The sequence below is a fragment of the Fundulus heteroclitus genome, chromosome 6, assembly GCF_011125445.2.
Source record: "Fundulus heteroclitus isolate FHET01 chromosome 6, MU-UCD_Fhet_4.1, whole genome shotgun sequence".
In the NCBI taxonomy this organism is placed as follows: Eukaryota; Metazoa; Chordata; class Actinopteri; order Cyprinodontiformes; family Fundulidae; genus Fundulus; species Fundulus heteroclitus.
The window spans coordinates 12,431,207-12,444,694 of NC_046366.1; the positions used below are offsets into that span (position 1 = coordinate 12,431,207).

A 13,488-nucleotide genomic window follows, 5' to 3' on the forward strand; every position below is an offset into this window, starting at 1 on the left:
GTATGGTAAAAGCAAATGTGAATTATTCTCAAATTAATTAGTGGTCTTATTTCCAGCGTTGGGTTAAAGGATATACAGATGGTAATTAGATGAATGGATTGCACAAATGGATGGATTAAAGGGTGGCTAAAGAGTAAATGGATACAAGTATTTGAAAATAGGGTGCTTCAAGTGTGGAAATTCAAATATTCCCCCCCCCCCCGCATACTCATCCACATCTGAAAAAACATCCAAATCTAAGTCTTCAACACCGCTTAGAAAAACTGTGGATAGAAGTGTTGTAAACTTTGACAGATTGCCAGATTATTTAACAGGGTGTTTTAGTCACATGTTTATGAATGCCAGTAAAACACTATAGAATAAAATTCAAACTGTAAAACTCATTTTGGTTGATAAAATTTAATAAACTATTATCCTGTCACTACACATCTCAACGTAAAGAGCAGACTGGTCGATCGAGTAATTTATTCATAGAAATTTCTACTTTTTTGTGTTCAGAAAAAACTTTTTTTGTGTATACCAAACCCAGACATATGTATTTGGATGCTGCTTTTCCCCACACTTCTTTTAAATAACAAAACCCCTCAAATCTCATACTTGCTCATAATTCTCATAACTTTGTATACTAACCTTGTCCTATAGACAAAAAAATAAAAATAAAAATAAAGGGATCCAGTTAATTTACAGTAAGATTATGTTTATTTAATAGAGACAACAGAGCGATACAGGGACCACAAGCAAATGTCATATCAGATAACAAAACATGATGCCAAACAAACAAATGAATAAACAAAGCAAATTCAAGGGAAGGAAAAATAAAGCTTGAAAACTGAACAAAGCAAGGAAAACAGCTCAGCCCAAAATATTCACATTGCTGGCAGATGTAGATTTAAAGTGGTCTTAAATTTTACAAACATGTTTCTTCTGACTGGAAGCAATATTAACGTTCTGGAGCGCCTCAGCCAGAACTCAAGCCTAAATCTTATAATCTGTGGAGGGAGCTAAAGATTAGGGTGTTGGCAAAGAGACCTTCCAATCATTAGGACTTGGAGCACAGTGCAGAAGATGATCAAAATACCAGTGAAAACATGCAAAAATGCTGATCAGCAACTATAAGGGCTTGATTGCTGTAGTGTCAATGTTTCCAAATGATTTTTTTTTTTTTTTAGAAAGGTTTAAATAAATGTTTTTGTTGTTAAAACATAACTGAAAACAGGCCGATATTCTTTTAGACAAAACCCCTTGAAACATTGTTTTATTTAATAAAATTTTCCAGGTAAATGCATCATTGCCAGTCAGACACAAACTCCTTGGTTGAATGAAAATAACTTTAAAATTTGCCTGGGGTGTGAAGAATTAAGGCCGTGGCTATTTTTTCCTTCTGCCATTTCAAAACATGCCATGCTGCTTTATCAGCGGCATAAATTAAAAAAATACCAGCTGTATGGCACCAGTTTTCCCTCATTTGATGACCTCTCCTGTGTCTGATTGATGATGAAGCCAAAAAGTAGCTCTTGCTTAGTTGGGACCTCTTGAGTTATATTTGTCCCGTGTAAACCTCTCTAGGGAATGGCAAACTGAAGGTCTGATTTCACTGATCTGTCACCCTCCCTTCCGCTGCTTGCTCCAGTGCAGTCGACACTACTTGCTGACATTGTGATCCAGAACCATGCAGAAATAAAACGTTGTGAAGGCATCAATATTATCCCATAAATACCAGCGCTCAGCTGTCCACCCCCCCCCCCCCAAACACATTCAAATGAGACACTCAGTTTTGTTTCAAGACAAAACAGTAGTTGGAAATCAAAAAATAGACCAGTACAATTCAAAGAAGGGTCCTTTTATTGTGAATTCATTACTGATACGTAATAATAATTACAGCAAAGTGACAACTTCACTCAATGTGAGGATTTTGCAGAAGATTGTGTACTTATGCAAAACTGTTATTTTAGATAAAAGTGCAAAGATCTGTAAGGGAGCCAATTGAAACTGGAGTGACTATTTGAAAGCCAGATGATGCAAGTCTGCTTATGTTTTCATCATGCTACACAAATTCCTTCGCAATGTAACAGGTTGGTAAATTTTTATAGAAACCTGGCGTTTTAGTGTAATATGCAAACGTTTCCTTGCAGTTTCCAGATTTGAAATGTTCTCGGTCTTTTTCTTACACAGACAAGACTTCAAAGATTTCTACTGTCAAACATTTTAAAAACCAAGCATATGAGCAGCAGATGCACAAACTAATGTTTTAGTTACAATTGATGACGAGCATAAACAAAAACCGTCCTCTGTATCAGTAATATGGCCTCCGTGGATTATTCTGCAAAAAAAAAAAAAAGACATATCTAAATCAGATATTTATGAACAATGCTTGATAATGTCAACAATTGCAAAAATACTGAACTTTTCCACATTTTCTGACATTACAACCAGAAAATCCCAATAAAGTGCAATGAAGTTTGTGCTTGTAACAAGACAAAATGTAGGAATGTTTAAGCTGTATGAACACTTTTGTAACAGAGTACTTATTATAACATGAAACATTTGAATATAAAACTCAACATGCAAGTTTAAATTAGTAGAAATGAACAGCAACAACAACAAAAAAAAAAAAAAAACTCAGTACAAAGTTAAACTTTATTACAAGAAGAGACAACATTATTACCAGGGGATTGGGCCTGAAGCGGTAGGCAAGCATCATCCTCTTTCTGAAAGCGTCGTACTCATCATCTCCCTTTGTTAGCTCAGCTGGGCGCTCGATTCCGAACCCGGCTCCGTTCATCGCGGTGGTTCCCCTGGAGTGGGACGGAGAAAGAAACTCAAAATCTGCTTCTTGGTTCATGACTGACTGCGGGCAAAAATAGTCCTATTTTGCCTAGGAAGTACATTTAACCTTCAGAGAAATGTATAGATGTGTTTAAATGATTACAATAATAGATAAATAATGAATGACAGCTAGTTTAATGTGAGCTTGAACTGATGAGAATGTCTATACTGATGGGAAATAATACAGATCAGTGTTGATACTGAAATACTTTTTTAAAATGAATTTAATTTATGCTGGACTAATTACCTCTTTTCTCTGTGAAGTAATCAAACCAAGTTAAAAGTTTTACTTATATTAAGGTTCCGATTAAGCTACATAAAATCTACAACAAATGAATAACTGGACCAAACATGCATGCAAATAATTATTTATAATCAGTTATTACAAGAGGAAAATTTCATAAAGACAAGGGCTCACTTGTTAACAGGAGCTTTGATTCCCTGTCCTTCACTGCCCAGGCCTTCTCCTTCCTGCCAGCCCATCTTCATGAGCATCCGGAAACCAAGATTCTCCACCGTCAACTTAAACTCCTTATACTCTGAGTAATCTGGGTCCCGGCCTTCCTGCAAGTCAACATTGCAAAGCAGTGAATACATGCGACACGTAGAACTGATTTAGCTCAAACTTAACCTAAATATGTTTGTGGTCTGTCAAGGAAAATTATTCTAAAAAAAAAAAAAAGGATGTCGGAGGAACGGCACAGAATGGATATGAGCAAAACTAAGGTAAGGTTTTCCTCAACAGCACGATAAAAAGGGAACTAAAAGTAAGTTAACATTTCTTGAAATGAGTGTATTTTTCCTTGATTTCAGCAGCTAAATAAGACTATTTGCCAATGTAATGGGTATTTTTACCCCTAAAATAAGATAATAAGACATCCTGCTCTTGAAATAAGATGATGGAGATGAATTGTTCCTATTTTAAATGCAAAAATTTTATTCCATTGGCAAATAGTCTTATTTACCTGCTCTAATCAAGGAGAAATACACTGATATCAAGAAAATTTCACTTACTTTTAGTTCCCTTTTTGCAGTGAGGTTAGTTTATTTGAACCATAATTGGTTATGACATAATTATGGTTAGACAAGGTCCTCCCTATTGACTTTGTATCTTCTTGTAAAAACGGTATTTTTACCGATAAAAATCTTTCTTTCTTGCCCCATTAAAAACCTCACTGAAGTTCTTGGGGGGAAAAAAATCCTGCACAAAATAAGTTGTCTCGTTCAACCTGAGAAAGCAACTTGTTGCAACCAGCTTCCAAACTCACTTTCACAATTATGTATATAAAATGCTGCTGTTGGCTCTGTAGAGATGTTAGATGCTGCATATTATGGAGCAGTAAGTTAAAATGCATCACAGGATAAATGTCTCTCTTTACTCTCTGGTTGACTTGTTTTTATTGTTTATAAACAAACAGCTTTAGCAATATGCACAGAACCTACAAAAAAGCCTTTTTGTCTGTATGATTTGATTTAATTTGACTTTTTTAAGTGCCTTGAGATGACGTGTTGTGAATTGGCACTATATAAATAAATTTAACAAATTAAATTTTTTAAATTTGTTTTTGCTCTCTCTTTTTTACTTGGAAATAACTGCAACACAACCAGAAGTTGGGCAGCTTGATTCCACTAAATTATTTTAAACATGTTGTAAAGACCACTGAGAAAGCGTCACAGGACCCCCCCCCCCCATTTTTTATGTTATTTTTCCCGACAATGGCTCCAGAATTTGACATCTTTAGATATCATTTTTCTATCTATTGTGTTGACTATTCTGTTTTAACATTTTATGGTGGAGGTTTGTTTAAAACAGGTCTTTTTTAAAATAAAATCTCACGTTCCAATAAAGACCTAGCTGCAAAAATAAAGTTTAATAGAGGAACGAAAAGATAGAAGCTTTATATATTTACCTGTGAGGCTTCTTTAAAAAGAGCAAGAGGATATTGTTTGAAGAAGAACTGATAGTCACAGAACTGTTACCAGACACTTCAAACTAATTTCAGTCCTAGTAAACTGTACACGACTGTCTACTGGTAAGCCACAGCAATTTACACTCCAAAGGTTATTAATTTGACTGCTTTTTGCAGATCTTTCTCATGAGACAAAAAAAAAGTCGAAGGAGAGCAAACCTTGAGAGCCTTGAATGTTTCCATGAATTTATCCAGCTCTTCAGGGGGAAGGAAGTCTCCAATAAAATGCTTCCCTTTCCCCATTTCTGTCAGAGACTCCGCCCACTCTGAAATTGTAAAAAAAAGAAAAAACAATGAAGGAAGTCATATGAAAAAAAACAAAAAACCGATCATCAGCGGTTGCTGCTGGTTGGATTTCTCTGGCATACCACGCGTCTTCTCCATTTCCATCTTTCTCAGCTGATGCTCCCAGGTGCCAGCCTCCTGGTCCAGCTCTTCGTCACTGTCATATTCATGCTGGTGCTCTCTAATGGCTTTCTCCCACAACTTCTGCATGTCTGCCATCGCCCGTTTGTGCTTCATGATCATCTCATACATCTCTTGCATCTGTGTGGGAAGGGATGGGGGGGGGGGGGAGTTAAAACCACACTGATAAGATTTAAAGTGTTATGGCTGTAAAAGGCTTTTCTAATAAAAGAACAAAAACATGGGATGAGATTTATGTATAGCCATAATTAGAGAAGGACCCAAATTTTCAGCTCAATCTTTTTTTAATATAGATGCAAACAAAAAAAAAAGTCTTTTTACTGCACCATTCAGGAAAAAAACTCAAAGTTTGCCATTTTCAGAATCAAAATAGAGCTTAAATGAAGTTAGAGGAGGAGTCATAAGTACATAATACTTTAAGAAACAGAGAGAGACAGACTTTGAGCAGATGACTGAAAAGGATGAAGGTATTACAACAAGGTTACTGTGCTTTTGGGGGTTCAGTCCCCATCTGTAATGTGACACGCCGGCTTTAGAAATGATGGCAGCCTTTTGGAAATCCCAGAGTAAAGCCAAGGATCACCTGTCTATGGGGAGTAGATATGGAGGCAGCTGTTTATGTAATGCTAGCAGCGCTAATCGCTAATGTCAGGTGCTAAAGCCACTGTAAGAGTGTCAACTCTACAATCAGTTTTACTTTGTAAAATTTTTGTAAAAAGCTGCTTTATACTGTATATCAGTAATGTCAAAAAACTGTCTGTGCAGTTTTTGTATCTTCTTTTATGTATAAGTTAGGTATTTCATTTATTTATAATTTTAAAAGAGAAATGTGAACTGGGTAAAAAAAAGAAAGAAAAAGAAGTGGCTTTGACCTTAGGTACAACAGTAACGGGTCAAAGTTGGGAGAATAGGAGATTGGACCGGTTTTGATCATCTCTAGTTGTAAAGCATCACAGTGAAATTTATGACCGTCTACCTCTTGTTGTTCCTTGATTTGTTTCTTCTGGTCGTCAGACAGTTCAGTCACTCCGACCAAACCGAGAGGCTTTCCCTTCTTATAACCGAGACCACTCAGCTCCTGAACTGAAAAGAGATCATGCCGCAAATGTTTACAATACTTAACCGGATGGAGCCGATAATGCATGGACTGAAAACGCAGATCCAAAAACACATTAGCGTACACGTCTCAGACGACGTTGTGTTTTATATTAATTACAAATGAAAACATTCACATTCACGCAACTGATTATATAAATTTGCGTACCGGATAGAGAGGGTGTGTTAGGGTCTGGAACATTAACATCTTGGGGAATAACAATCGGAGGAACTGGCAGCTGCACTTTGTCGTCTTCAGACCCCCATCTGCTCTTCCTCTTTCGTTTGACGGGAGGCGTTTCTGATTCCTGACTTTGAGGCACTGGGGAGCTGTTCAGCTTCGGAGAGATTCCCCTTACTGAGGACACAGCTGGCCGCTGAACATCTGTCCTGGAATCTGCTGGTGGCGGTGAAGAGCTCTCAGACGTAGAACGGTACTCCTGTAGTTTCTTTCTGTAGAGAAGGTAGGCCGGACTTTGCTGCTCGAATAAAAAGCTGGAGAACGGAGGGGAAATATTTTTGTTAGATCTAAAAGAAAGAAATAATAATAAAAAAATAAAAATAAATTTGGAGAAAAGTTTTACACAACAGTAATCGAAACACAGAAGGACCTGAATGAAGGATTGTCTCTGTTGCGTTCAATGGCGATGGCTTCGACCTCTGGGCCACCCTCCGCCACAAACCGGGCCAGATTTTCAACGATTTGCTGGGTTTCCGCGTCCACTGGGGGGGAGACTTTAAGCAGCCTATTAGTACTGGGACTCAATTCACACTCTACTACTGTACCGTACTCAACTGGCCCTCACACAGCACCAGTCTAGAGCCAATGGGGAATAAGAAGAGGAAAGGGGAGGAGGAGCAAGGGGAGGACAGGGCTGGTGAATGGGGTAATATCTGGATGTGAGGCTTTTAGCACAAATAAAATGAACAAATAAAGCCACATATAACAGTTTTAAAACTTCTATTTGAATGTATAATACCTTGCAATGTTGAAATCTAGTAATACCTCTATTTCCAAAATATAATTGGCAAAACTTTAATTGGCAAACCTTTAAAAGGAAGCCAAACAGCGGTGCATATCAAAAACTGTGACGTACTCATGTTTTTCTAGCTTTAAGCACAATACATAACTGAGACCACCTTTTGTAAACGGTTAATTACAAAGTTATGCTGTAATGATGATGATGTCACCAGAAGATTTATATCTTTACTGAAATTATTACAAAATTACGTGATCTTGAAACAGACTACGCAGATTCATATCTTTTTTTAAATAGAACTGAATGAGGTCTTCAAAAGGAAGACTTTCTGCTTCATGTGCAGAGAAACACAGTGCCAGCCATATTCATTGGAACTTTTAAATGGAAAGATGTTAAATGCTCCAGGTTCTTTTACTTTTACAGTGATTAACTTTTTTTTTTTTTTAAGAAATGTATTAGTAATGCACGGCTTTATTTCCCCTGAAGGTATAAATATAACACGAGACAAAGGCCCATTTCTTTAGCCACTGGTCTCAACGAGGACCCATATTAATCTTGCCAACACACACAGTGAGCAGGAAGTAAGATAGCAAACCGGCTGAAAACGGAGGCAACCACTGAAAATGCAAGTTGCTCAAGTGCGAGCCGCCAGAATTGACCAAGACTCTTGAATAGGTGTCGTTTTCAGAAAAACTGAGCTAAGGTCCACCTGGCCTCTGATTTAAGCTTGTTTGCTGTTGCCATGACCCGATAACTGAGAATCTGCACAGGCAGAGTGTAAGAGAGATTTAAAAGAAACACCCCAAGGCCCACTGTTAGAGAAATGCAGCCACCAGTGGCATCCTTGGGGAACAAGGCCTAAACCATTGAAAGTTACTGACATGCCAACTGCCTGTTATGAGACCTATGCCAGATAAAGCCCTTTTCTATCCTAGCTTTCCAAATGGAAACCTGAGGAGTTTGCAAAATAAAAAAATGGCTTTAACTGAATCTATATTGCAGAGAGAGACCAAGACTGGGTTTATTTGCACCAAACACTTCAAAACAAAAGAGTCAGGTACTGTGGAGGTTCTAAGTTGCTGTGGGCCTGTTTCTTTTCCAGAGGCCATGAGAACCATGTTGCCATGTGTGGTGTCATAAATAAAGTTCCTCAGGAGAAATAGACAGTTTTTGGATCACTAATTATAAGTCTTAAAAAGTCAGATCATCTACAAAAATAAACATCGGAAAGGGCTTTACACAGTTGGAAATAAAAACTGTTATTTAATTCTACATAAAAAGGTTACCTCAGTGAAGACAATTGCATTTTAAATGTGAGATTTTAAAGGCTTTTCACATATCTTTACCAAAGATCCCAATAAATGTGGCTGGCACTGTAGACGTTTAATTAAATTCTTTGAATCTCCTCCAGGACGTTTGGAAACTGCTAATAATGACACATGCTTTGACTGTTTACAGCTGACTTGGCCTTTGAATAACGGCGGCTCTTCTCAGGCTGCTGGATCATTATTTACAACATGTTAATAGTTGGAAGTAAATAAAGGCTTAGATTTTTACAAAGACATTAATGTTTGGCTAAAAATATCTGCATCGTATTACATCAACCCTTTTTCTTAAATTCTGATAACATGCAGCAGAAGTGCAGCTCGGTTTGTGTGGCTTAAAGATTTAATGGTTCAGAAAGAAAATATAGCTTGGATAAGAGACAATGGGAGGTTAAATTTCAATCTTTACCATTTTCGGATTTATTCTCACGTTCCTGCAAATCCTTCTTCAAAACTGCAACTCGGTGTTTGAAGTACAGATACTCCAAGCTGCTTTTATCAAATAAGAACCTATAAGGCGAGAATAGCACAATCATTTTACTAAGTATAAACATACAGTTAGTGTTAAATGAATCTGACCGAGTCATTAAAGCTTACGAGAACATAGGATCATCTTTGTAGTCCTCCATTGCCTTCTTCTCCAGCTCGGGTCCTCCCTCGGCCACGAAAGAGGCCATCTTGTTGATAATGAGTCTGGTGCTTGATTCCGCTGGGGGAGGGACTTTAAGCAGGCTATGAGTATATTTAGTCTAAAGGCACATGTTATGGCTATGGCACAAGTAAATGAGCAAAGGAAATAATAATTTATCCAAGCAACGGAGTTGTCCACAGTTGGTTTTAAAAGACTTGAATTACCTTTCATCTCCAGGAACTTGGAGTAATCCGTCTCCTCTTCCTCATCGTCCTCGTCAGGATGGGAAAACACGCTAGGCCTTTGGCTGAGAACAGGGTTCTTCTTGGGCTGGGAGTAGGTCTTGAACTGACTAATCATTTTACTAACTTTAATCGCAGGCCGCTGGGCAACCACCGCGCTCTTTTTCTGCAAAGCGTTTCCTGGCGGAGAGGAAGTTGAACTTAAAGGAGCCTTGGGGTCACAGGTGGACTCTAGAAAGTGGGAAACGAACATTTTATCTTACTAATTCTGGTACTTATCACATATACTGTACTTTTTCTATGTTAAAATAAGTTTAAGCAAAGCTCCATTAATGAATCTTGTGGCTCTAAGCTAAAACTGCAAAATCATATCTCAAAACGTCCCTCCTGCTTCGCTAAAAGTCTAATGTAAACAAACCCCAGGGGACCACTGAATAGCAGTGAAAGCATATGCAAGCTTGACATCGAAACAATACAAATGAGGAAACTAACCTGAGACGTTATTAGCTTTCTCTTTTTGCATCTTCATGAACTGCTGTAAGAAGCTTCCATCATTTGCAAATTTGTTCGAAGTAGCTCCCTGTGGGATGGGCAAACTGCTGGGACAAGAATATAAATCTCTTAACGTACTGAAGTCATAATTAGGAACAATTATGCCAACAAATTTAATATCTGCATCCACCATAAAGACGACCAGAATGAGACTTTTTTCTAAGAAAAAGAGCTGATTAATACATGTGAAAAGAGTTCCTGTCCATCTCAGTTTAACAGCCGTACGGCTACCTTGGAGGCAGGGACTTGCTTGTTGTCTGAGCGTTCAGCTTTGCTTGCTCTGCCATTCGTTCTTCAATCTCCTTTTTCTTCTGAGCTATCAGCTTCTCTTGGCGAAGGATATTCATGTTCATCTTGTTTTTTTGCTGCTGAGCTGGTCTTGACATCCACCCTCCTCGTCCTGTGACATTCAAAAAAGTACAATAACCAACAATAAAACAGCTGATGACACTTTCTGATCAGGATGTTCACTATGACTTTTCAATTCACTTAATCTACTCATTTCTCACATATGATTGCATACAGGGAACTCAAAAGAACCCAGAAAAGGAATAAAAATAGTTATACGCCACGAATATGTTCAAAATCATATTAAATATGACAACATAAAATGCTGCTTTCCCCATTACTACTTCTCGTTTTTAAATTCACTGCCTTGCAATGTTATTTATACTGCTTAAACCTTCTCATACCCTAACGTCGTTGCACATCACTGTGAACACACCATAATCCTGGAAAAAACAAAAAAGCAAGGACGTTCATCTTTCAACATTTATGACAAGATCAGAAAAGTTTTATTCATATACGCTCTTAATCTAATCTAATTTAACTTGTAATGAAGGATCTGCCATATTGTCAGTCTAGCGATGTGCAAATTCGGTACTGACACTAAAAAAAACCCCGACAAAACTGGAGCAAAATATTGTTTTGCACATTGCGCTTTTCATACGTTCATGCATACAAAAAAACATATGAAAACTACTTTTACTTTTTCTTCCACCAATTATGCATCACCTTGTGTTATTCTATCACAGAATTAGATGAAGGAGTTTGAACACGGTAGCAAAGTACTGCAAATAAGGACGATGTAGGAACTCCAATATTTAGGATTTATATAGACTGGAGTACCAACCACATCCATCAGTAAAATCCCCTCTCCTTTCTTAGATCAGTATATTTTAGAGAACATAATAAGGTTAATAAGAGTCTTTAATGTTGATATATTCTAGGCTATTATGTATTTAGAGTTGGCAAATAAGATAAAGGCAAAATATCTACCTTTACATACTATAATACAGGGTATGCTATAGCTAGTATTTGTTTACTCCGAGTATCACGATCACAGTGCCATAGCCAGGGATCTTAAGATATTTCTTTGCTATAAATTGCGACTGACAGACAATTTATGTCAAAGTAAAATGTATATTTAATGGCTAGTTAGCAACCAGCAACCTCTCAGCTAGTTAAACGCTGGTGATCTGAACAAACCAATTGTTCAGTTACCACGTAAGCTAGGTAAGGACAAAACTAGCACCGGCCAATTTATTTGATCTGTAAGGGCAGCCAGGATATTTATTTTTACTGATGAACTGAAAACGTACCTCCTTCGCCAGACTCCATGGTCGTAGCAAGAATATTATTATACAAAGAAAGCGAGCGAAAGACAGAAAAAGAGGCCTCCGGCTGCAGCCGTAGCAGCTAAAGGATTGACGCTAACGTCAACAACAATTCTACATCCGGTCTGAGCTTTTCAGATTAAAAGCACAACCCGGCCCAGATTATCAGAACCAGTCCCAAGCATTGTTCAACGCAAAACTTATTTAAATAAGAGATTGGATTGCTTTGGTTTAGACTATTTGCTCATTATTATTAATTATTATTATTATTATTATTATTATTATTATTATTATTATTATTATTATTATTATTATTATTATTAGGGTGCAACTCAAATGCAAGAAGTACTTGCTTGGTGACATCGTAAATAGTGATGAGGCGAAGAAGGAAAAACTAATTTAGAAAGCATTGATCAAATTAAATAAACCATACAACTATATTTTCAGAGGCATTAAAAGGGTTTTAATGAATGGGATCGTGTAAACGCGACAGCAAAAGCCCAATTGTTCAGTTGGGAGTTTTTACATGAATTTACATGGAGCCTCATATGTTTGAAGAAAGTAAGGCTGTTCCCCTGCTGAACTTATTGGCTAGCTGGGTAATTTTGTGGGATCAAGTGAGATTCTCATATGAACAGGGGGTAATTTCATACTGTGTCCTCTCCCCTGCAGAGTACAGACAGAAGCATTTATGCATGTGTCGTTTTATTTTTTACATATGGGGTCTGCAAAGATGTTAGCTGCCCTTTTTCTGACCCTAGTCCTGTATAAAACCTAGATGGAAGGATCTGCCCTGATAGTCTTCTCCTACCTGTCCTGTTTTGTGGATTCAATTCAATTCAATTTTATTTATATAGCGCCAGTTCACAGCACATGTCATCTCAAGGCACTTTACAAAGTCAAATTCAGTCAAATCATGCTAACAGATTGGTCAAAAAGTTTCCTACCTAAGGAAACCCAGCAGATTGAATTGAGTCTTGACAAGCAGCATTGTCCACTGTGGCTCTACGCTCTTTCAGGATTAGTGAATCAGAATTATTAAAGTATTTCTGATTCTGATTCACTCCTCCTGAAAGAGCGTAGCACCACAGTGGACAGTCGTCTGCATTATCGATGGCTTTGCAGCAATCCCTCTTACTGAGCATGCATGAAGCGACAGTGGAGAGGAAAACTCCCCTTTAACAGGGAGGAAAACCTCCAGCAGAACCAGAGTCAGTTTGAACTGCTTCGACCAACTGGGGGTTAGAGAAGACAGAGCAGAGACACAAAAAAGCACAGAATCACACATTGATCCAGGAATCCTTGATTTGTTATACCGTAATTGCAGATTATGTGCCAGAAACCCTGGAAACCAGTTTAATATGGGGTTTCAATGAGCAGCCACACAGTGATGGACGAACACTGAGCAGACAGTAATGGCAGTGTAGAAGATAACCAGCTGTTCCTGTGGAAGGCTGTACTTCTTGAGGTGCCGGTTTGTGTCCACAGTTTTCTTTATGTCAAAAATCATCCCACCAGTGTTGTCCAAAATGAAGAGTGGGTGTGTGTTCACATATTTTCAATTTGATCAATATCTCTGAAAAATACAAGGTGTCACAGTCAATAAGTAAAGAGTTTGTAGGGTTGTATAATCTTTCTTTCTTTCTTTCTTTCTTTCTTTCTTTCTTTCTTTCTTTCTTTCTTTCTTTCTTTCTTTCTTTCTTTCTTTCTTTCTTTCTTTCTTTCTTTCTTTCTTTCTTTCTTTCTTTCTTTCTTTCTTTCTTTTTTTCTTCTTTCTTTCTTTCTCTCTCTCTCTCTCTCTCTTTCCCGGAAGTTCTTTCACTGC

General features: G+C 37.6%; 1 protein-coding gene across 2 annotated transcripts; it reads right to left on the reverse strand.

Annotated features, from left to right (window-relative positions):
• Nucleotides 1-1,819: 1,819 nt before the first annotated feature.
• On the reverse strand, nucleotides 1,820-11,780 carry sugp1 (SURP and G patch domain containing 1). 2 transcript variants are annotated; one of them, XM_012874634.3, is made up of 14 exons: nucleotides 11,649-11,780; nucleotides 10,279-10,447; nucleotides 9,988-10,091; nucleotides 9,478-9,726; nucleotides 9,220-9,343; nucleotides 9,032-9,132; nucleotides 6,929-7,052; nucleotides 6,487-6,812; nucleotides 6,199-6,305; nucleotides 5,165-5,342; nucleotides 4,956-5,062; nucleotides 3,245-3,390; nucleotides 2,666-2,795; nucleotides 1,820-2,320 (listed from the first exon to the last, which is right to left on the reverse strand). In XM_012874634.3, the coding sequence occupies exons 1-14, from the start codon at nucleotides 11,665-11,667 to the stop codon at nucleotides 2,294-2,296; spliced, it is 1,911 nt and encodes a 636-aa protein (XP_012730088.2). In that variant the 5' UTR covers nucleotides 11,668-11,780; the 3' UTR covers nucleotides 1,820-2,293. The 2 variants fall into 2 exon arrangements, with proteins under 2 accessions (XP_012730088.2, XP_012730087.2); XM_012874633.3 differs by having other exon boundaries at nucleotides 9,988-10,094.
• Between the last annotated feature and the right edge of the window lie 1,708 nt (nucleotides 11,781-13,488).